Source organism: Drosophila erecta, unplaced genomic scaffold, assembly GCF_003286155.1.
Source record: "Drosophila erecta strain 14021-0224.00,06,07 unplaced genomic scaffold, DereRS2 tig00000055-arrow-pilon, whole genome shotgun sequence".
Lineage (NCBI taxonomy): Eukaryota > Metazoa > Arthropoda > Insecta > Diptera > Drosophilidae > Drosophila > Drosophila erecta.
Window position 1 is genome coordinate 13,937,963 of NW_020825200.1, and position 24,323 is coordinate 13,962,285.

Consider the following 24,323-nt stretch of genomic DNA (forward strand, 5'->3'; position numbering starts at 1 on the left):
AAATAATAAATTTCTTTATTTGAATGCAGTTTTTTAGTGAATTGCGCTAGAAACATTAAGAGGTATGCCACTTCAAAATACGATAAGGATAAGCTGAGTTATGGAGTTTAGAACTTCAGCTTTGGGACACTTTTAAATTTTTGTGAATTATCATCACCATACATCAGAAAAATTACAAAAAAATTCCAAAAAAATAAATTTTTTAATTTGAATGCAGTTTTTTAGATAATTGCGCTAGAAACATTTAGAGCTATGCCACTTCAAAATCCGATTAAGATAAGCTGAGTTATGGAGTTTAGAACTTCAGCTTTGGGACACTTTTAAATTTTTTTGAATTTCTATTACATCATCCATCAAAAAATTACAAAAAAAATAAAAAAAAATAAATTTCTAAATTTGAATGCAGTTTATTAGAGAATTGCGCCAGAAACATTTAGAGGTATGCCACTTCAAAATACGATAAGGATAAGTTGAGCTATGGAGTTTAGAACTTCAGGACACTTTTTAATTTTTTTGAATTTCTACATCATTTCATCAAAAAAATTACAAAAAAATTAAAAAAAAAAATTTTTTTTTAATTGAATGCGGATTTTTTGAGAATTGCGCCAGAAACATTTAGAGGTGTGCCACTTTAAAATCCGAATAAGAGACTTTTTTTGCAAATCTATAGAAATTTACAAGATATATAAGATATATATCAGGGATACTATACTTCAAGAATATAATACTCACATCTTCGCTAATAATTATAAAAGTGTGGAAAAACCTATTAAGAAACAAGATAGAATGCTAATTATAATAAAAAATTAATTTCTAAATTTGAATGCAGATGTTTAGAGAAACATTTAGAGGTATGTCACTTTAAAATCCGATTAAGATAAGCTGAGTTATGGAGTTTAGAACTTCAGCTTTGGGACACTTTTAAATTTTTTTGAATTTCTATTACATCATCCATTTTTTAGTGAATTGCGCTAGAAACATTAAGAGGTATGCCAATTAAAAATCCGATAAAGATAAGTGGAGTTATGGAGTTTAGAACTTCAGCTTTGCGACACTTTTAAATTTTTGTGAATTATCATCACCATACATCAGAAAAATTACAAAAAAATTCCAAAAAAATAAATTTCTAAATTTGAATGCAGTTTATTAGAGAATTGAATTTAGAGGTGTGCCACTTCAAAAGATCGACTGGGCTATTGATCCTGATCAAGAATATATATACCTGATATGGTCGGAAACCTTTCCTCTGCCTGTTACAAACTTTTCAACGAATCTAGTATACCTTTTTACTCTATGAGTAACGGGTATAAAATATACATAATAGCAGGATGTGTATGTGCGCAGACGATTCCTTATCAAGCTCTGGACTTGTAATTTTCTAAAAGCTTACTTTAGAGTTTTGCATATTTTGCATGAGAAACGCATCTGCAAGAGCACAAAGTGGGCAGAAGATTCAGTACCAGACACTGAGCCCTTGTTGCATTTGTTTTCTGCCAGTCTGTGTCCGCTTTTCCTTTGAAAATCAATTTGAGTATGATCAACTACGATGAGATGTTTTACCTGACCTATTTTGAATAGAATGTAGTTATTAGAGCTGTAGCTGTATTCAAATTCTATCGAAACTTAAAGTTCAAAACGAAAGGATTAGAATATGCATCGCAATAATAACTTTATTTTTATAATTCCCTTGAAAATTATTAGCAGTTATTAGGAAACTATACAAGAGTGAGTTTTAATTAAAATACAAATACTTTTGGAAAGCCAAATAAACTGTGTGCGATACCATTTCAGACGAATATTGAGTCATTGCATTCACATACATATTGGCCATGCCCTGTCTATTTAACTAAATTTGAGCGATTTAAATTTAATCTCCTTTGAACATGCCATTTTTGGGGTTGCCTAATAGCTAAGACAGAGCAAAGAAAATATCAGCAATTTACTAAATGCATTCGATGGAATGGCCCAACTCTCTGCCACGTCGCATGCAGAACGGATTACTCATCCGCCCCGTAATCAGAAACTCGAAATACGCTTCAGTGTTTGTGGTTTTCAACTTTGTTTTCGTTTTATTTTCCTTCGACTTCGACTGCACCTTGTTTGGGGCTTAAACGAAGCGCGAAGAATACCACTAAATCTTCAGCACCAATAATTCAATAATTTTACGCTTAAATCATAGCAAATTAACCCATTTCCGGCGCAGACAGCGCCATATAAATTATGCCACGCGGCGTGCGACTTGAGACGGCTCAGAAAGGTTCGGATTGTGATGGTGAAAGTGGTTCCCAGTCTCAAGCTAAAGTTATGAAAGCTTAATACAATATTTGTGTGGGGTATGCAGGAATTCTTGAGCCTTAAAGAGATAATTGGAAACTATTTTAAGAATGATTGAATACTAGATAACTATTAGTGCGCACTATTCCAATTCTCTCCCGGCATCTAACATAATTTTATTTCAGTCCCTGTTTTTAACAGAGTACTCAGCAGTCTGCTCCATAATTGAGGTAGTTTTCCCAAAAAGTAAAAACCGACTTTAGAAGGGTTTGGCTAACGCTTATCTCTGGGGCCAAGAAAATGGCCCGTCGCGTCGAATGGAGCGCCTTGGTGGATTGCCAGGTGTGAGTCAGTTGATAGTTGTGGCAGTGCAAAAAAAGCAAAACGGAAAGAACGAAAACTTGCTACAAACAGTCGCGTGAGCGTGAAAATGGTTTTTCGTTTCGCTAGCGCCCGCACCCACCGCCACAACCACCATCCACTAACCACCACCCACCACCTACCGTCTTATGCCCACCGCGCCTTTTCCTTTCCGGAATTTTCAGGGCGATGGACGTGGGTGGGGCGTTGGCTTTGTGTTGCGCTTCGCCGAAGACAAGCTGACAAATGCTGAAACGTATCGTATGCCATCTATCATCGTGCATTAGAGCAGCGTCCGTCCGGCTGTCCGTTTGTCCGGCTGTCCGGCTGTCCGTCTGTCCGTTTGTCCGTCCGCTCGGCTTTCCTTTTCTTCTTCTCGGTTAGTTGGCAGCAAGTTAAGTGCCCGTTCAATGGCCGGTTTGGTCCACGTTTTATGTTACAATGTTAATTTCCTACTTGGGCTTTGGTCTAGACTCTGCTGCTGGAAACTGATTGCTGCCTCCACTTAGTCGTGGGGTTACTTGGGGCACATTTGAGTGCTGAATGGTTGGGGCTCCTCTGTATGAGTGCTAGAGATTTATGCGCCAGCGGGGCAATCATGTGGAATGCATGTTAATTATAGTACATCGAACGAACCGAACCGAAATGAAACGAAATGAAGCGACAAAACACGGTAAAAAACATTTATCACAGGCCAGGAAACACCTCTATCTAATGTGCTGACCCCCATTTATTGTCATTTAAAATAACTAGCATAGAAAAGAAGTGATAAAAAGACTGAAACAAAAAGCCGGGATTCCATGGAGGTACATTCGTTTTATTTTTTGTTTGTTTTATTTTATGTCTCTAAGAACAATTCTTAATGATTGTCACAACTAAACGGATTAAGCTGTACTGAAAAAATTCTACAATTTTGATTGAATATTAATATACAACAGGCAGCCCAAAATAAAATATTGGGCTGTTAGAAATGAAAAAATTAAAATTAGGAATTTTACTCATAGTCAGATTACCATGGTTGGTAAACTTTTTCCGTTTACTTGGTAATTTGGCAACCAGAAGTGCAGCCTTGTCTTGCCACAAGGTATGTTTTTCAGTGTACGGCCAGTGAAGCAAGTGAGTCATGTGGGCTCTGATCTGGATGTTGTTGCAAATCAATTTGATGTTATTAGTTAATAATTAGAAGCCGAGGCGAGGCAGCAGCAGTCCCATCAACAGCGTAGCGCACTTAACCAGGCAGCCTGGGGTTAATGCATGCGACGTGTTTGAACTGTAAATGAGGTGGAAATGTCAGATGGAGGCGGGTATAGCGTTCCTCACCTGCGAAACTACACGGACTCCACCGCTGCCGCAGCCCCCGCCAATCGAGTTTAAATCGCTGGCAGTTTGTGGTTCTTATTTATGAGTGGAAAATGTCTGCGAATAATGCCACTTAATGAATAACTCAGGAGCAGACGAGGCAATTTAGAGGGGCGCAACAACAAATACGTTCGTATTGCCAATAATTTGACAATACTTCCGCACGTGCCCAACATCCGAGTCAACCACCTGCCACCTGCCACTCGCCACTTGCCACCCGCCCCGAAAATCCCGCCCATCGATCTGGATCTGGACTCTCACGCAGCCAATTGGCCGGAAATGTTGCTGCGGCATAATTTGTCAATTGTGCGTGTTGATTTCTGAATTAGCTAATTTGGATTTTAGTTATTAGATGGTGATTACGTGTGTTTCTGCATGTCTGTAGGTGCCACCCCACCAAAATTGTGCCCCATTTCCGCCAAATGAGCTTTGTAATTATTTTTTAGCTATCACAGTTTGTCAATGAGCTGCTTATTTTTGTGGCTGTGGTTTGAAAATACTGCTCCAAATATATTTACTATTCATTGCTTTTTTTTCTTTGCTGGAATTTAGGCTCGCATAAACATTGGCATCCGTATCAGTTGTGTAATGTATATTTTGGCCCGCAAAACGTTTAATTAGATATGTTTAGGATGTTGGCATTAGTAAATTGCATTTATTGCATTTATGGTAATGCGTGCATTGTAGCCCCAACTCTAATTAATGACAAATTATTTTCACAAGTGAACATTTAGAGGGGGATTAAGTATTATTTAGTTTGTTAACACATTTCATATGGCCTTGCGTTTATTTATTAACCGCGAAATGAAACTAATTTCCTCTATCGAAAAGTTATCATTTTTCAATTGTTAATTTATATTGAAATTATTCTGCAACTGCGAATATTATTGTTTAATAAACGCGTAATTGGACCACACATTGCATTAGAATGCGATTCGTAAAAAAAAAGATATTATTTTCAATTGGATAAACAACATTTTTTGTGTTGTCTGTATTTATATTTAATTGAATTAGTTTTTAGAATTATTAAAACGTTTTGAACTGTTTTATTGCAATAATATATTGGCTTCCTATTTTATATTTAGCTGTAATAAATTATTAAAGTATAACATATTTTTTGCCAAGAAATGTTTGCGACCTAAACGCAACTGAAGAGCCAGTCTGTTTCTTGTTAATACCAAACTGTTCCCACTATAAAAAGTACCTCGGCTTGTTCAAAATGCCGTACATATGAACTCTTATACCCAGTGGGCTTAGCCTCGAAAAGCTCTCGCTCTATTTAAGCCAAATACTCTCATGGCTATTATACAATAATGTGGGAGTTAAAGCTCCTCCAGCAAAGCTGTAAGAATAAAGGCCTGCGATGGTGTGCCAATATGCCCTACCAAAAACAGCTGATGACTGGCCTAATCCGAGAATTGAAAGACCAGTTTGACCTAACCAACCTTTTGAAAGTAACGAACGTCTTTGAAAGTTACACGATTTCCAGGAAGAAGTACTTCAACGTTCGTTTGAAACAGGTAAACGGATGCTTGTCTATTCCGACTTTGGAATTTTTCATTTCATTTTCCATTCGTCTTGCAAAATACGACAGTGAATATAAAAATAGGATGCAATTATATTAGGGCACACATATAAATGTACAAATAAAAACACAATAGCGATAAATGTAATAATTTCAAAATGTTTCTTTTCTCATTCAGAGATATTTAAGTGAAGGTAAGCATTTTGATTGCTTGAATTCAAATTTGTGTGTATTTTTATTAATATTGAATCTGTTGTAGTTTCATTGTCAGTAAAATTGGAAATTCACAATAGCACTTATATAGAAAATTAAGCCATAAAATGAAGGTATCATAAAAAAATTTTCTTTTAATAGTAACAGTAAGTTGTCCAACTATTCCGGGGTCCACAAATACGAAAGAAATTAAATAGCAACACTTAGCGACGAGCATAAAAATAATAGCGTGACAGCGCATTTAAGTGGGCTTGTGGGCGTATTATTGGCTTAAAGAGATAAGATGAAAATAAACTACTTTTAGTGGGAAGTATCTTCCACGGGCACACATGCAAATGAAAAACACATTGCACCGCCACCAACCGCAAATTGACTAAAACCATGCCCAAAGGGGGCGGATGGAAAAGTGGGCATGGCGGCGGGCTTGCCAAAGAGGCATCCGCAACATCCTCGGCGCCGCTTCTGTAGTTTTCACTGTCTGTCACAAGACAATTTGTGCGCGCAAAACACAAAATAATACACATTCATATAAACGTACAGAGCGAGAAAATGCCTCATTGGTTTGAATAATTTCACATTTTCGCACGAATTACTTCATTGCAAACGAAAATATCGGGATTGCCTTACAACTTTTGTTAGTCAATGTGCTCATGCTTAAAAAATATTCACAAGGAATTTTCTTTTTAATAAAATTATTCTCCGTGCCGAAGTGCATATACATATTTATAGGGACTCTCGCACAAATAAGCATATGCATGGCACAGTTGTTCAGCTGCTGCCTGGCATCAGACTCGAGGGACGCTGTTCGTCCGCCTTTGGCTTGGCACACATCGCGTATACGTAACGCAGCCGACTACAATACGTCTAGGATATACGATACATACATGGATACCGGAATATATGGCCACGAGTATGCCCGACACATAAATACATACGTATAAACCGCTGCACTGTAGAGATTTCAAGTGAATAACTTGTGCGGGTAAACATTTTAGATTTTGATAAATTGCAACTTATACGTTCTCTGTATAAATAAAAGATTTACGTAAATCGCCTGGTAAATGGCTGTAAAGAAAATGTGCGCGGTGTCTTCACTTCCACCCCACTGCCACTCCCTTCTCACCGAGATCCTGGTGCTGTTGCCCCCGTGCTTGCGTGTGTGTGTGAGTGAGTGTGTGTGGGCATAACAAATGCTTACCAACTTAGCCACTGACTCATCTGCCAACTGAGCCTGGACAGCTTATGTCATAGCCGAAGGACGGTGAGAGGGGGCGGGAAGTGATGGGAAGGTAAACCATATCATGAATTTGGCTATAACATTTTTCGCAACCATTTTCGGTGCGAAAAAACCTTAAGGATGCACGGGTATTTCGGCAACCAAAATAGGACTTTAATAAAGCAAGCAATCATAGTGCTATTTTTCGATATAGTTGATTGAATTTGAGAGTAAATTTTAGAGTAAAACAAAGAATATGTTGCTTTAAATAAATATTCTAAGCAACTGCAGAAGAGAGCAAGTGCTAAATGCAATATAAAGGTAATAACTTACAGAAGCCATTAGAACTACATCTACGACCTTCTTTTTTGTAGCTAAGCGCGTGTTTAGCCTGAATTTATCTGGAGCAGCCGCTGTATCCTGAAGCGCCTAACTCATCGCATCCAATCGTTTATGTGTACACCATGCAGTTAAATTTCGCAGAGTATCCCCGGGGCATCGCAAGGCCATTGCAACGAGTGCAATCTGCAGGCGTGACTCCCACGCCATTTAATCAACATTAGTGGAACCACAGTGCACAGTGTCCTCGAGTGTGTGTGTGTGGAAGGACGAGGAAGAAAACATATACCAAATGGCATATTAATTGCTGTCAGCTTGCCGGTTTTTTAACAGCATTTTGTGTTACCGGTAGCAAATGAACTTGAAAAGCGTTGGCAGCGGATAAATGTAAGCAAGTGGGCCACTTAAATAAATAATACACTAATGGCTATTTAATTGGTATTTGATATACGTATTCGAGTGCTAAATTTGTCAAAACATTTACATTAAACATTACTATTGAACATAACACGCAAGTAATGTGCAAGCCAGCTAGCCACTAATGTAAAATATTTACTAATGCCAATTTATACGAGTATATTAATATTTTAAAAAGAGAGATGCATGCGGCGGAAGTTCTGCAAAGCAATTTTGATTATATTTAACTTTATGTTGCACAAAGCAAACTATTAGCGTTCCGTAATAGATTTTCTATATAAGCTTATCCATTCTACAACTCATTAAACTATTAAACATAAGCCCCCATTTTATCGCCCGCTTATATCCTGGCAACTCCCCCCACTTTTTTCTCTGCTTCTGCCTCATTTCATCATATCGCATTTCAGGATTTCAGCGCTAATGCTGCTGCAACTTTGCTTCCATTTAGCGCTAACTGCCATTATTTTCAGTTTTATTTCCGCACAAGGTCAAAATGCACTACAACAACCATAACTGAAACTCGCGCAAAGCGAGTGGTGCAAAAAGGCGCCTGAAAAATGCGTTTGTTTAAGCCCGATTTGTATAATACCCTGCTTTTGTAAATAAAGTGTGGTATACATATAATTTTAGTAGGTGAAGCTTGCAAGATTGAGACTAAAAAAAAAGTCATGGAGTTAGGGATGTTCCGTTTTTCATAGAATGAAAGCTTCAAAAAGTATTTTTCATAAATTGAATATAGGTGTTACAAACTAAAGGTCGAACTTAAAAGCCCCTTCGCATGCGAAAGATTATGGCAACTACGGAAAATGTTATTTACTACACATAAATTACACGGGGCGGCAGTGGGTGCTCCTATTTGGGGGGCGGTGGGGTGGGTGCAACCAACTGGGGGCTGGAAGTTGGGCAGCCTCAAACAACAAGAAGAACTATCAAACAACTTTTTTTCACAGCATACCGCAGAGCGTTTGTTTAGTGGGCGTGACCTGGTTCTGGCTGGCGCTCCGGTGGCGCTGAAATTGGGTGGGTGGGTGTGTGGGTGTGTGGGTGTGTGGGTGGCACCAGCGCCGTGCCGAATGGGGAAGGTCGTGGGGGCGAGAGGTGCATATGTACATGCTACATTTGACCGCAAAGTAAAACGGTTTTTTGGTTGAGTAAAACGTTGAGAAGCAATTTCGGACCAAAGTTGCAATGAATGCGAAACGTTGCCATGAATGACGGACGCTTTGGCAGAACTTTGGCAGAACGGCACTTTGTGTGCCATCTCTGGCCTCCAGCCACCCAGCACCACCCACCCTTCAAGGTCAACGTACGCGTATGTCGAAAATCTGGAAATGTGATTGAAAGCGGGCAAATAGAATCTGTTCGTGAATCTGAAGATCTGGGGGGAAATCTTGTGTCACACACATGTCAGGCGATGCGTGCTCGCTTTGTACATTCCCCGATATTGCAACTCAGCTGACGTCAAAGGAGATTCTCATCTTGGGGGGATTTTATCGATACAAAAGATAATTGGGGATTTCAGATTGTTGCTAGGTGCACTTACACAAAATATAATCAACTTGAATGTCATTCAAAATATATTCCTCATATTATAGAAAACAATAATAGAAGTGGTATAAAACTAAGAAACATATATTTATTTATATATTTTTTACAACTATTTATGTTTATAAAAAAGTATTGTTTTTAAGCATTTTTTTTAATTTTAGGTAAAATTTGGTTTTTAGTTTAATGCACGCAAACTTAAGGGTTTGGAAAATAATTATTTCCAAGTGCAGCCAAGGAAAGTGGAACCCCTACGCTTACAATTTTTACTGGGCACTCAAAGTAGTTTTTATTAACAGTTTACTTCCAAATCATTGAGCTGAACCCGCTTAAACTGCAGCTGCACCACCATCGCATCGAGGACGCGAAGTGCTATAAAAACTTAATTTGATTTCGGCTTAACTATGTGCTAAATGCATTTTTATATCCAGCGACTTTTTAAGGAACTGAACGTTGTGCCGTCCCGTTTCCGCCCGATTTCGGCCTAGTTTGGCCGTTGAAAACTTGGCCAAACTATGCAAACAACACTCGTAAATAAGTTCGACGACATTTTTAATTACATTTAAGGAAAAGTTACTCGCCCTGAATGGGCTCTGTGTTGCTGCCGGCGGTTGAAGATCGATCGATACGCAATGCCAGCCATAAATAAGCAATGCCAACGGCAACGAACGGCAACGAGAAACTTAATTTCAAAATAATTTTACCAGTCGACGGCCAAAGTTTTCGCTTAGCCAAAAGTTTTTGGCTCTGTCTAAGTTGGTGTTGACTTGGTCCGCATCCTCTTCTTCGTAGTCTTCGTTTCGGACTGCTTATGTTTTGTTTATAGTTCGCTGAAGCCGTGCACTAAATATTAATAGTTTTATGTTGTTAAAAACGCTAATGAAATGCACTTGCTGCAGTTAGTTCCCAGTTGCCAGTTGTTGGCCAGGTGAAAGTTTTCACGGCATATTAATAGCTGATTCTGCGAAGGCGGTGACCTGGCCAAAAAGCAGCTTCACTCGAGGACACGGCCAAAACGAAAAGTGCTTACCGCAAGCATCCTGCATCCTTCGTCCTTCGTCCTTCGTCCTGCATCCGTGCTGGTGGTCCTGCGGAGGCATGCGTGCGTGCAAGGACGAAAAACTGGAACATTTTCAGCGCGTTACGTGTCTGCACACCCCATCCCATCCATCTCCCCGCTGCATTTTGCCCTCTGACCCACCGGCAAGTGGCATGGCATTAGATTTTTCAACAAGAATTTGCAGCGTTTGTGTATTTTTGCCAGCCCTTCTTCTGTGTGTATGTGTGCGTTCGTTTAACCAAGACAAAAATGCGGCATATTGGGACTTTAAGTTTTACGGATTTTCCCATATGCTGCTGACCGGCAGGCAAAACTTAATATTTCAACTGGAATAGAAGTATAAACTAATACAAAACTGGCGCATGCAACATTTTTAACGTTTGTGTTGGAGTTCAATTATATTTTTAGTATTTATGCCGAACAAATATTAGTTTCGCAAACGTTATTTGAGTTTCTCATACGAATATTTAGGTTGTTTCTAGAAATTGGCACATTTATTAAGGAACAGGCGAAACTATTTTCTCTTTATGGATGTCCACAAACAGACAAAACTTTTCGGTAAAAACACATTATTTTTCAATACTGAATTTAAAGATCATCACGAATTCGTGTCCTTCTCAGGGGCAATAATTTTAAGTTCTAAGCTAACTCTGTTTCTTTCTGCTCCGTTCCGTTCGGTTTCAGTGGGTGTTTTCCATTGCGTTTTGCGAACAAATTCAATTGCAGCACGTGTCGTTGGCCATGTACACAAAGATATGTGAGTGCTTGTCTACATATATGTGTATATATTGCACCTATATGTGCACTGAGAAAAAACAAGTTATATTGACGTAAATAAGCGAACCGAGTAGTATAGAAATATTAAGATGAATATGGAAATAGGTAAATATTTAAGTAATATACAAATAGTAACTGAGACCTCTGTCAGTTCAGCTCGATTTTTTTGTAACCTTGCCGCTTTTATCTTTTTTTTAATAATTCATTCGAAGGAAACGCTTTTTTATTATTCACCATGTAAAAACACAAGTCTTGATTACCAATATTATTTCCAGTGCATGCGTAAGCCTCTGGAGTGTGTGAGTATGTTAAAAGCAACTGACGCCAGCAGTTTTGGGCATTGGACAGCCCACGCCCACTTTACCGAGTTTATATTTGTGCGGAAGAAATGTCGCTGGAGTGCAAAAAATGCAAGGCACAACAAACTTGTTTGTCAACCTTCCAGTGGGTGGCAGTGGGCGGTGGGCGGTGGGCAGGGGGTCGGTGTTTTAGAGGGCGATGATTGAGGGTGGCTGAAGTGTTGGCAAAGACCCTCACGTAGTTGACGGTGGCCACGAAAAAGTTGCATAAAGTCAACAACTTTCAGTGGTTTAGTGATGTGAAAGTTGTTAAGCTCGAGAAATGTGGCCCTTGTCTTCACTTTGCCCACCCCGCCTGAGCAAGAAGGTCAATTACACGAAGAACTTGAGTTAAAAGGCGTGAGAATACACAAAACTGGACAAGGGATAAGTTTGGTCAACTGGCGAGATTTTCCTAAAAGACGGCAGCATTTTGGGCACCATTATTAAATTTAGATTTTTCAAGTGCCAAACATGTTGGCGATAATATTACATTTTCGTTTTTCAAGCAAACATGAGAAAAACTGACAATTTAATTGTATTTCCATTGCATCTAATCCATTGTGATGGGCGGGCAACCGACGCTGTCTGGCCAATATCAATCAAAAGTTGGCCACGCCAAATGCCATAAAACTCTGCAGCTTATCAACGGCTTAAATGGGGCAGGGTGCTCTACTCGACGTATAGAAAAAGTACACAATCAGCAAAATTAGCGCAATTTGCGCCACAATTGCAATGGCGAAGGGCTGCAATTTATTTAAATACAACGGCATGTGCACCCGTCAAAGCTAACAATGTTGGCCATGGCAACAGCCGAAGGCACATGAGAAATCCAGCGCGGTTTTGAGTGAAATAAAATTTAATGCCATCAACAGGCGTGGAAAGGAGCAGTGTGGATGGGCACGGACCACGGGCCACGGGGCACGGGGCTCGGGGCATGCGGCATGTGGCATGGAGTGGTAAAAATGTTTGCGGCGCATAAACAAGAATTGTTGCCACAGAGCGCCGGGTAACACGCTAAACCATTAACTAAACAGCTGAAAATAAAACAAAAGCGGTCATAGCAGTGCAATCGAGTGAAAAGTCGCAGGGTGAATGCCCTTTGGCGGTAAAAAGTTCGATATCTCTCTTTAAAAAGCTGTTGGAATGACCAAAAGAAATTATGAATATAGAAAAGTCATATATTAAAAAGGATTTTCTAAGTAACTTTTAAGTAAAAAAAAATTATTATTTGATATTTTTGTTTTTCTAAATGAGAAATAATATTTGTCTAATCCTAAATTGTAATTGAAATTTTTTAATATGCATAAAGCATTATATTTTTTAGGCTTACAAATAAATTGTGTATTACAAATATGTAAATTTTTCGTGGTAAGAAATACACTAATTTAGTAATTTGATAAAAGATAACTATTTAATAAGTAAGACACTAATGAGCTGGTATTAAAATTGTAGCTGCATGCTGATGTAAAGGTAAGCTAAGCTTAACTATAACTATAACTGGTGCAAAATTAGTTTTATGCTAATAATTTGGAAAGCTTCACCAGCAGACCGCTGTCTAATTTAGTTGTTACCCGATGGGGACTTAACACAAAACCCATCCTCAAAAACAATTAAACCTGGAAAGCTTCGTCCGCGTTACGAAATTTCGCGCTGAATTTTCCGAGGGGAAGGAATGCACTCACACCCACGCATGTGCAGGAGCAATAAAAATAGCTGTAACCGAAAAATAGCGGCACTTAATAATATAAGCGTGTGGCAGGACCACACAAGCACACCCCATCACACACCAACACACACGCACGGTAGTCGTCGGTTCAACCCTCATGCTGTCAATGCATAAAACAATTTTCCACGGAAATTGCAGTAATTAACTTTAGTACCTGCTTGAGTGACATTGTGAAATTGTCTGCATGTATGGGTGTGTGTGTGTGTATGCGTATGCTGATGCTGAAGAGTGTATGAGTGTGCGGATGTTGTGGGCCAAAAACAGGATGCTCGTTTGAGTGTGTTTGCATCTGTGGGCCTGTCTATCTGTGTTTGAAATGCACTAGGCAAATTATTAAATAAATATATTTTTTTTAATTTATAACACTGTATTCCATGAATTAAGCTTTGTGGAATTAATATCGTTGGAATACATGAGTATTTTTTCATTTTGTTGAAATAGCAAAAAAGGCTCGTAAATTTGTACAGTGCTGCCAAACTCTCTTCACTATGTTTTTCTAATTCAATTAAAATTGGCAGCTACATCGGGCAACACACATCCGGCAACAAACAAACAAACATCCAGACCGTTGCAATGGCGACTCATTAGGAGGTCTGCATATGCAATTGAACACACAACACTCGCTCACACACACACGTTAAATTCCCAATTGCACACCAACACCACCCTCCTCCCGTGTAAGCATATGTTTACGCTTGTATTGGTGTTAATGTTAACTGTCACTACATTTGCCTGCAGCCTTTTTGGCTTTGCCCACCACCACCCCCCAACCCCTAGGTTTTTAACTGGGCTGACTGGTCTTGTTTTTTTTTTTTTTGTTGTGTTATGCAACTGTAAAAACATGTCAAACCAGCATGAGTGCATGTGCACATACATATGTATGTGTGCATGCGTACGAGTGTGTTCGTGTGAGTGTCCTTTAGGCCGCATTTCAGCTTTTTCGCCAGCATGAGTGAGCTGCTCTGATCGCTGGACTTTATAAATAATACAGCAGCAAAAATCCGGCACTTTATAACATCAATACTCTCAATAAAACCAATTGATCTGAGTTTGAACAAACTACGTTTGGTTTACGTTTAGACAAAGTTTTCGCTCATGCATTTAATCAATATTTATTTCAAATTGACTCTTATAACCATGTACTCGTAGAGTAAAAGGCTAAACTAGATTCGTGTAAACGTATTAGATGAAGAAACTGGATTTTGAAACTGCGCAATTGTTTAATGGCATACACAATCATTATGTTGATATATCACATTTCAAAACAAATGTGTAATGTCAACTTAGGATAGGTTTTACTTAATTGTCAGCTTCTAGTCATATGGAAAGCCAAGCGACGGCTTTCAGTAAATATAAACTGGTTTTCAGGCTCCTATTTATGACCCGAATTTCAGTCCAACTGAGTGAGTGAGCAATTAAAGCCACACATATAATTTTCGAATTACGAGCCCACAGAAGTTATAAGCAGCAATTTATTCAAGTATGCATAATAAGCCCACGCACACACAAAGTTTCTTTTGCTTGAGTTATTGTCAGAACTATCCCTAATGTCTCATGCATAATTGTATAGAAATTCTGTTCTAGTTTTAGTTTTTGCCTGCCTCCCCCACCGATTATCCTGGCTAAGCCTTCAAAGTTCCTTTAAATTGCCCATTCGTGAAGTGTTTACGCTGCTGCCTGTGTGTGTTCGTTTGATTAATGAAGATTAATAACGAGGAAAATTGTTACCGATCTGCAAAAGGTTGCTCTGAAGTGCTTTGAGTTTTGGGCCTGACAGTTTATGTGCTTGAGTGGATTTTGGCAAAAATTTTATAGTCAATGATAGGATTTAATGAAGCGATTAGAACATGTGAGCGAACTAAACGAATCAACTGTGGCATAAATGCTCAACTATTTAACAAGTGAATTACTGCATCCATTTATGTGCTTGTAATTTTAAAAATGATTTCTCATTGCTAAAACCATTATTCGTCACACAATTCATACTGAGCGTATAATTGAAATATCGTGACTCGGCGTTGCCTTCGCACATAAAATGTTATTAAAAAGCAAGGAACCAGAAGAGCGAGCATAATGTGAAAACTAGACGTTGTGGCCATTAAAAAATCGCTTAAAATTTATGACAGCACTTGCGGCGTTTCGCGTTTAATTTATTTTTTATTTATATTTCTTTTTCTATTGTTCTATTTTCAAACTTTGCGTGCCGCAATAATTTTAAACTGCCATTGTTTTCTTGGCAAAGGTTCGACAAAGGCGAACTATTGTGGACAAAGCATTTTTGATACTCAGTCGAATGAAAGTAGGACTCATAGTACGCACCTTTTCGACCTTTTTTCTCCCATTTAAATGGATAAAATTTAAAATATAAAATTTAAACACATATATTTTCACAAGGGAGCTTACCACGCTGCATTATACGCTTATTATATAAAAATAAATCATTGGTTTTGAGTTAGAAACAGTGCAGCTGCCGCGAAATGAAGTTCTTCATTCTGATTTCTGTATTATTGGTCTGTCAAGGGTCCACGGAAGAGGAGGAAAACATAATAGGCGGTTCGTTTTCGGCCATAAATGTAGAATTAAATTGCAAAAGCTTGTAACTTTCAGAGCTGTGCTTCAAGCCAAATGGTGGACCACCTTGCCAGAAATTAAAAACATATTATTGGGACAAGGCAAAGAATCAATGCGTACCAGCCCGATATTTATTGGAGCCTTGTGGATTCTTTCACGTGATGGACGTGTGCGATAAAATATGCGCCAAGGAATCGTGGACCTTATCCCTTTTGGAATTACATGTTCGAAAGTTGCCATAAAATATACTGGGTTTTCTAATGCCAATTCTTATAGTTGACCTTTACATTTTGGTCACGGTTTTCAACCATTAAGACTTCATTTATGGTGGCTTTCGCTGTATTTTCGATTCAGTTAGCAGTGAAATGAAGGTCCAAAGGGTTTGCTTTGTACTGGCCCTGTCTTTCTTCCCATGGGACTCAACTTACGCTTCAGGTCCAGTTTACCAGAGTAAGAGACTTTTTAGAATGTTAAATACAAAAATATCTGAAATGTTTTCAAAGCTGTTTGCAGGCGGACAGGTGGCTCAATAAGTTGTTATCAAGACGGCACTTGGAGCTACAACGAGCGTACTCATAAATGTTATCGTGTCCAAAAGAATAAGGAGCCATGTGGCTTTTTCGATGGCGAAAAGGGTTGCAAGGACTTCTGCTTGAAGAACACTGGATAAATCAGAATGAGCAGTCCTTTCCGAAATATGCATTATCTTTACTTTGTACAACTCTGCTAACTGTTGTTGATAATAATCTATAGCCGTGGAAATTACATTTTCAATGGCTATCACATTAAGTCGTGTAACATTCCCAGAATCTATAGTAATACAATGGCGTTCTCTGTGACTTCAGCTGTTTCTATGTGTACCTTAAATTTATTGTATGTACTGCTTTTTAATATGATGTTTAAAGATGTCGTCTCAATCAGACCCAGTAAGTTCAATTAGTGATCTTCCTAAATTTTGCTTCCAAAATTTTCCCGAATATTAAAAGCGCTTTGCAGGCGGCAGGAAGTAGAAAACCATTGCGTCGAGGAAAATACTTGGGTATTCGACATAAATTCTCAAACTTGCGATCCCGTGATTCCTAACAAGGAACCCTGCGGGCTCTTTATTAGCGAAAAGGCTTGCAAGGAGGTCTGCCTTAAAAAAAATTCAACAATAGTTTTGGACTTAACGACTTTGGAAAAGCCAAGAACCAAAGGAAGGATCTACAAATAACACTCGTTCTTTTTATGAAATCGGCAATTTATATTGAATATTTGGAAACAAAAGAATACAAAAGGATGCTGTTATAAAATAACACTGTCAAATTTTTATTCATTTTATTTAAGCATTTTATACCCATTAGTCGTAGAGTTAGAGAGTATTATAGATGCGATGATAAGTTTGTCACAGGAAGAAGAAAGTGTTTCTGACCCTGTAAATTACTTATATTCTTCATCTGGATCACTAGCCGAGTTGATCTGACCATGTCCACCTGTCCGGCTGATCAAAGGGTATCTGATAGGCGGGTATCTCCTGCATAAATTCGAATTTGCAGTTGTTTGCATGCTCACCTGAAAATGTAAATAAAATAATAAGTCTTGAAACCGAAGACATTAAAGGTTTTTCTCGCCTTTAAAAGCAACAGACGTGTCGTTTGGAGCGTAAACAAGAATTGCTGTCGGCATGAACTTACTGGTTTTTCCTTCGTTTATTTTGCCGGCTGTATGAAGTTCATCAGGCAGCTCCAGTGGAGCATGTGTCCTTGGACGACCATTGTCCTTTGGTTTGTTTGTTGTCTGGTTTGCAACTGCCGCTAATGAAACATACTTCTGGCACTTTATTTCATTTGCTCTCTCGCCTCGCCCTAACAATCTCAGCCGCATCCATCCCCATTTTACTCCCCTCGCAGTATTTAGCTCATTTTCGCAGGCTTGGCTCAAGTTTTTGTGTCCTTGGTTTTATTAGATTTTATTTGCACAGTCTTTATTTGTCTTCTGACGTCGTCTTCTTTCTTGCCAGCATTAAGTGTCCAATTTTAGTTCGGGGCTTCCACTCGCCGTGGTATTTTTAGGTGATAATATTTTGGGTTTCCTCAGTTAAGGGTGATAATATTGTATACCTCTTAGTGAAAGAAATAACCAAAAATTAAAGTCCTTTTAATATGTTTTTGAATCATCTGAATATCAATACATTTGAATAGGCACGTATTTGCATTTTGCTGGGAAACTCTGAATACGATTCAACTAAGAATTTTTGTGTATGAACCTAAACGAAAATATGTCATGGACTGTATTTTTTGGGATTTCAAAGTGTTGCAAAATCTAAAGGGTAGTAAAATGACAGAGTCCGAGCTTGGATTACTTCTTTTACTTTTGGTCGGTTTTCTTTTGTGCTCGGCTTTCGCTTGCCACAGCAGAATCCTTGCTCCTGGATGCCGCTTCTGTTCTATTTGCTTTGGCCTTTTGTTAGTTTGTTTTGAGCAGCAAACTTTGCTCAGCCAGCTGGCCACATATGCCCCAGGATCCTCATTGGGCTCCTTTTCGTTTTTTACACACATTTCAGTTTTTTTATTTTAGCACATTCGTCAAGTTTGTAAACACAAATTATGACAATTAAGTTGACTGTTGACTTGTTTGAGTTCGTCGTCTGCAAACTTTGCTTGCAATTTAAAAACTCCCCAAATTGCATTAAATTCCTGCCGAAACCGTTGACGGAAAATTCAATTAGGCGGGCAGGGCCCGAAAAAATGTCACCCGTTTGACATTCCAGATCGAGTTTAATTTTCGTTTTAATCTTCGTGCATTTGCAGTGCACAAAGTTTCCGGGGGCTGCCAATGGCACAAGTGGCACAGGAGGCACGAGGCACTGGAGTGTCGGAGCTCACGCAGAGTTCGTCCTGGGGGCAAGGAGGTGTTAAAGGTGGCCTGCAGCCACAATTGTTCATTAGATTAGCAAGTTGCAAAAGCAAAAGTTTGCAGCCTGGCTCAAATGCCACTTTCACGGCTGCTGACACACTTGAGTCGGATTGCGTTTTCCGAATTTGGCCCGACCTTTTCCATTTCCATTTCCCCATCTCCATCCCCATCCCCATCCACTTCCTTTTTCTTTTTGCGATTCGAGGAAATTTTATGAATTTTCTTATCAATTCAAAAGGCGAGAAACGACAGAAATTTACGTGCTCAAAGTGGCAAGTTGTCACAGCGACAAGCCAATCTATATATGTATGTATGTATGTGTTAGCCAACTTTTCGGCTCTTTTCGCCCTCATTGCTGCACCACCACATCCACATCCACATAGCTGTCTCAATTTGTCATTGAAGTTGCCACTGCGCTGCCGATAAGAAAGTTTTCACTTGATATAAGCAAATGCGGCTATTGATGCTAAATGTTGGCAGTTACTCTTCTCCCTTGACTCTGCTTTGTTTTCGCGATTTGAATTGAATTTCAACGTATTTTTTAAAGTCTTCTTGACGGATTTTTCCTCAACGAGAAGAAAACACAAATGATTTGCGATTGAAAAATGAAAGTGCTTTGTCATCATTTGCCCAAGCACTTTGCCAATTAAACTTATCTGTAATTGCCTTAAAGTTTGAATTGAGTTTTTCAGTGTTTGGAGCAATTTTTGCCAGCTGCAAACCCAGACTAAATTAAATTCATTAGATAGACTTGTTTGTTAATAAAATAATTATAATTGGTCAGTTACTGTCTGGATTTTGATAGATATGTGCCCACTAAGCTTTATTTAAATATACATTATATTAAATGGCACGTAAATGTGGTAACGAATTAAATGTTTAAAATGCGTGTGCCCATAACCACAAGCATATAATATTTTTAATGGAATTTGCTAAACTATGGCTATTCAAATATCCCTGAAAATAAGTGCAAACGCTTTGTCACCATTTAGGCCAACAATTAAACTTATCAGAGTTTTCGCTTTATCTGAATTAAGTTCACACGTGGAGGACACGCCACTCCCGGCCAACGGGAGTGCGAAAAATGCCCAGTGGGAGAAGTGATGGCAGGAAAATGGAAAATGGAAAATGTTTGCCACCAAAAAGAGCCGCAGACCGAAGACCGAAGTGCGTAAGGCAACACTCCAGTGGTGGCGCGTGTTACATAATTAAAAAGATGGCTTGAGGTGGCAAGAGCGTGAAAATAAAGCGAGAGACAAACTATAAAATAAACCAAATATCACTGGGAGCGGCACACTCGAGCGCATAAAAGAGTTTTTATTACCACGTCCTGGGGCAAGGTAATCCTAGTCCTGCGTGGCCCCCAACCTGAGTAATAGCCAGTGCGGCTCATTGTCCTTTTCCGGCAATAATTCCGCATTTACCCCCAGCACGGTGGCAACCTAACACGTTTGTTCTGCTGGATGCCCGGCTAAATTAGCTGTGACAGCCGCGTGGCATAGGCGGCGGGTCCTTGCCATGTCCTTCGTCCTTCGTCCTGCGTGGCTGCGTAAAGGACTCTGCGGCGGCTTGAGACATACCTGAGGCGACTCGTTGCGACCACGTTATCATTTATAATGAGTTAATTACATTTAATACGCATGTACAATGGCCTGTTGAACATGGCGCACAATTAAATGTGACCCTGGCCAAAGGAGCGTCGCTGGCGATAACAACAAAGGATAACGTGGCCATATTTCGAATGCTGCGAGTGTATGTGGTTGACTGTTGGAGTGTGTGTGTGTGTGTGTGAGCTTAACGCTTTAAGCAGTCATTGCACTTAATGGCTGCTTTGAGGTTTATTAGCTGCTGATTGTAAGCGTAATTACAACTGCCTAGCATGCTCGCATAGTGCGAGCCTGCAAACCATTTAATTATTTTGTTCCCTCACGCACTTCGCATATAAAAAGTATTAAATAAACATTTATTAATATATATTGATATGGATTTAAAAAATATAAAAATGTAAATCGATTCCCTTAACTTGAAATGTAAATGTAAATTACACTTCCATAAGTTCATTGGTTTTATTTACATAAGATTTGGAAGTTTATGCGCCTGCATTCGTCATAATTTGTTTGCTAGACTCGGAAAAACTTGTCGGTAACTAAAACAATATGCCATTTATCAAAACCCCATTTTTCATATCAGCAGACCGATGGAGCGGGCGAACTAAAAACATTTATCAACACCCAGCCCCCCGCGGAAAAACTCCCCTTTGTGGTGCATACATTCGGCAGCTGCCATCGGCCATATTACGTATACGTGACGGCGACTCGAAATGGAAAATCCATTTCCAACGCCTCTTGGCGACGAATTCTTTGCAGACATCTAAGCATTTAACAATTTGCGACCACGCCCACCCGCACTCCCACTTTTTGGCTGCCAGCCATTGCATTTCTCCGAAAACTAAAAAGAGAACCAAAAAATTATTTTATACCACAATTTTGTGGTTCGGTTTTCCTTGCTTTTCCTCCTTTTTTTCCTTCAGCAAATAAAAATTTTGCTTTGTGCCTCCTGTTGTGCCTCGTGTCCAGGCTCGTGCAACTGACAGCTGCAAAATTTGTGCGCTCTTGTTCATTTGTTTGACTGCCCATTGTCGTGTGCGTGTGTGTGTGGGGTATGCGCTTGTTTGTTGTTATACCAAAAATTGAACACACAAAGCAATTGCTATGCAACATTTGTGCAGACATGGCCCAGAGTTCCCAAAAAAAACCCAAACACCGAAAAAAAAACCAAATAAAATTGCTGTACAATTGAACGAGTACAAAGGCCATTCATGTATGTGTCTGTGAGTGCACGAACGTTTAATAGTTTTATTGCTGGCCACAAGCGTTTTTGATACTCAGTAATCAAGGTCTTACATAGAATATGTGATTGCCTATAGAAAGCAAAAGCACTCCAAGAAACTTAAAACAAGACCACGAAATTGTTCTAATAATAATTTGCTTTCATTATTCTATAAAAATAGTAATAACTGAAAAAATGTTGGCCTTTAGTTATTTAAATAACAAAAAGCTTTAGATAATAAAAATGGCTGCAATAAATAAAAAAAGGGCTACAGGTTACCCTTTTTCAGTTCAACGCGGAATAGGTATTTCTGTAACGACTCTTTTCAGCCAAAGTAAATTTTGATGGAAGCATTTTTGGCCAGCACATTCGTTAGTTGTCATGTCAGTGGTCAATTGTTTATTGTTAACATGGTCAATCCAGCGCCGCCCATCCGCCAGCCATGTGGCCTGCTACTCCCATATATATTTCACAAAATATCAAATTACTTGGCTTTCCTTTGATGCGGCTCCAGAATGTATATCTTGAGCAATTTGCGGCTTTGGCTCGCCTGTCAGCACAGTGCCCATTCAGAGTCGAATTAATCCATTTTCAGCTGTCTGTCAGGGGACTCAGATGACAGACGGAAATGGAGACTCCGCTCCAAAGACTAGGAACCTTAACGTTTTAAGACCACCGAAGTGCAGATGCAGCTGCAGTGCAGTTCTGGCTAATTAGGAATTAGATTTCGGCACGGTCTCGGACGAATGTGCGTCAAGTGCTAGAATGGGTAATGCACTTTACTGCTCCCACTGACAGTCGAAAAGGAAGCTGGCCGCTCACTCGTGGGCGGTGGATGGTGGGTAAATTTTATGGTTTCACAAAGGACAGGCCACCGCACAGAGATGACCGACTTCATCATCCACAAAGCTGGCGCCTTGGGCGCAAATTTCAATGCGTTTCAAGCATAAAATAAATGTCCACTAAAAATGTCCCTGGCATTGTTGTTGCTGCCCTGGGGGCGTGGCAGCGTAGGGGGCGGACGGCAGGAGGGCGCACAAAAAGAGGGCGGTGGTGTGAGTTTTGCGGCGATTTGTACACATGAAACAATATAATACATAGGAATTTTCCAATTAAAATGCATATCATTATATTTGATTCTTTAGTATCTGAACGAATATGAAAAATAATTAGATCCATTGATTGAACATTTATTATTAATTTTTGTTTTAATATTTATTTATATTTTATACGCGGATGCTATGTCCATTTAAAACAACTTAACTAATGCAGTTAAGGAAAATAATTTTGGTCATTTGAGTGATAAAATTCGGTGGTTAAGAAAACCATTTACACCATTCTTGCACATCCCATTCTTTTTGTCATCCCTGATAGCAGTTGCTACCAATTTTTCTCTGAGTGCACTCAGTTCTCTACATGTCTCAAGGACATGTTCACAGCTGACTGCCTCGGAGTTCTCGCTGAACTGAACTGAACTGAACTGGACTGGACTGAGCTGGCCCAAATCGCTGCAAGTGCTTTTAAGTCGTTGTCAAATGCAAAGAGCACAATAATTCAAATTTATGACGCGCAATTGTGCCCACACACTTTCCCTGCGCCACCGCGCCCATTTTCCTGGCCATTCCTGCCTGCTGCTCCTCGATTTCGTCCTTTTCGCAGGCACAAGTAAAGGAAAACTTGGAACGTGCGTCCAGCTGAGTGGGCGGTCGCTCGTCAAGGGAATATGTAAATTTAGTGGCCTCGGAGATGGGGAAAGTAAGCGTAAAAATTTTATAATTTGTGGATCTCTCACTGAACAATTATTTTATTTCTTCGTTCGTTTCGGTGCGGTTCGGCTTTGGTACTTTGGTTCTTTGAATTCGAGGATTTGAGAGCTGGGATAGGTGAGGCCGCAAGAAAGTGAAGCTGTTGGAAAATTATCTGCTTTTGATTTACGGACTTTGTTGGACGTGGTCGTAAAATCTGGTAAAGCCCACGCGGGGTAATTTCGTATTCGGTGATTTGGCCGTGGCTTTTGTGGCAAGTGATAATAAAATTGGGACACCAAGAAGTTGATCTAGATTTGGGCTCATGCTTTGATTTTCGATGGTTATAAAAGCTTTAGTACTTGAAGGAAATAAATTGGTAATGCGAACAGAATATTGGGCAAATATTTCATTTATATTGAAGCAACTCAACAAATTGCATATAGTATTTATTTAATTGCTTCTCATAAATCCCGAAATAAATACGATCCTGGTTGGAAACCAAAAAAATAATAAAAGTGCATGGGAAACAATAAAAGTATCATTTAGTTTGGCTTTGCTATTCAATTAGGCGGCCAACGGCTGCATATGTCATAGAAAAACGCACACAAAATTATAAAGAAAACATGCAGAGATGAACAATTAAAAAGCAATATCTATGGTTTCATTTATGGGGCGAGGTAGAAACTATTATTTCGATTTCGGATGTGTTTGCGGATTTATAAACAAATCCCGTTGCAAATCAACGACAACGAACAAATGCAGTTTGATTTACATTTATGCTTTTGCAGCAGGCATAAAAAATCAAACGACATTGCCAGAAAAAAGCACAATATGCAGCAATGCCAAAAGAAACTTTGATAAAACAAAATGCAAATAATTGCGACGGGCAAATAAATTAAAGCAAATTCGAAAGAGCAACTGCCGCAGTTGTTTTGGCACAAAAAATGGAGGCCACACCAAAACCAGCGCAAACATTGATTAATACGAGGCCAAATGCATTAGGCCAGTTCACATAATTTACGGCCAACTGTCTATGCATGCACAAACATTTATTTGTGTAATGTATTTTGCAGCCATATTTATATGCCGATCGCCTGAACTGCCCTTGTTGTTTTCGTTGCATTTATT

The 24,323-nt window shown here is 39.2% G+C and overlaps 3 protein-coding genes across 3 annotated transcripts; all 3 read left to right on the forward strand.

Annotated features, from left to right (window-relative positions):
• Positions 1-15,537: 15,537 nt before the first annotated feature.
• Positions 15,538-15,990, forward strand: LOC26526624. Its single transcript, XM_015160053.2, has 2 exons — positions 15,538-15,705; positions 15,760-15,990. Exons 1-2 carry the CDS (start codon positions 15,630-15,632, stop codon positions 15,963-15,965), a joined length of 282 nt encoding a protein of 93 aa, XP_015015539.1. The 5' UTR covers positions 15,538-15,629; the 3' UTR covers positions 15,966-15,990.
• A 56-nt stretch (positions 15,991-16,046) lies between these two features.
• On the forward strand, positions 16,047-16,490 carry LOC26526056. Its single transcript, XM_015159957.2, has 2 exons — positions 16,047-16,173; positions 16,227-16,490. The coding sequence occupies exons 1-2, from the start codon at positions 16,089-16,091 to the stop codon at positions 16,391-16,393; spliced, it is 252 nt and encodes an 83-aa protein (XP_015015443.1). The 5' UTR covers positions 16,047-16,088; the 3' UTR covers positions 16,394-16,490.
• Positions 16,491-16,538: 48 nt separating this feature from the next.
• On the forward strand, positions 16,539-17,018 carry LOC26526718. Its single transcript, XM_015160070.2, has 2 exons — positions 16,539-16,649; positions 16,710-17,018. Exons 1-2 carry the CDS (start codon positions 16,547-16,549, stop codon positions 16,934-16,936), a joined length of 330 nt encoding a protein of 109 aa, XP_015015556.2. The 5' UTR covers positions 16,539-16,546; the 3' UTR covers positions 16,937-17,018.
• The last annotated feature ends 7,305 nt before the right edge of the window (positions 17,019-24,323 follow it).

What these genes read in the sequence shown, in the direction of transcription:
- LOC26526718 (XM_015160070.2), top strand. Translation starts at nt 16,547, where the DNA reads ATGGCGTTCTCTGTGACTTCAGCTGTTTCTATGTGTACCTTAAATTTA. An exon ending in TGTCGTCTCAATCAGACCCA is followed by an intron (nt 16,650 to 16,709) that starts GTAAGTTCAATT and finishes GAATATTAAAAG; the next exon opens with CGCTTTGCAGGCGGCAGGAA.
- LOC26526624 (XM_015160053.2), top strand. Translation starts at nt 15,630, where the DNA reads ATGAAGTTCTTCATTCTGATTTCTGTATTATTGGTCTGTCAAGGGTCC. An exon ending in GGAGGAAAACATAATAGGCG is followed by an intron (nt 15,706 to 15,759) that starts GTTCGTTTTCGG and finishes TGTAACTTTCAG; the next exon opens with AGCTGTGCTTCAAGCCAAAT.
- LOC26526056 (XM_015159957.2), top strand. Translation starts at nt 16,089, where the DNA reads ATGAAGGTCCAAAGGGTTTGCTTTGTACTGGCCCTGTCTTTCTTCCCA. An exon ending in TTCAGGTCCAGTTTACCAGA is followed by an intron (nt 16,174 to 16,226) that starts GTAAGAGACTTT and finishes ATGTTTTCAAAG; the next exon opens with CTGTTTGCAGGCGGACAGGT.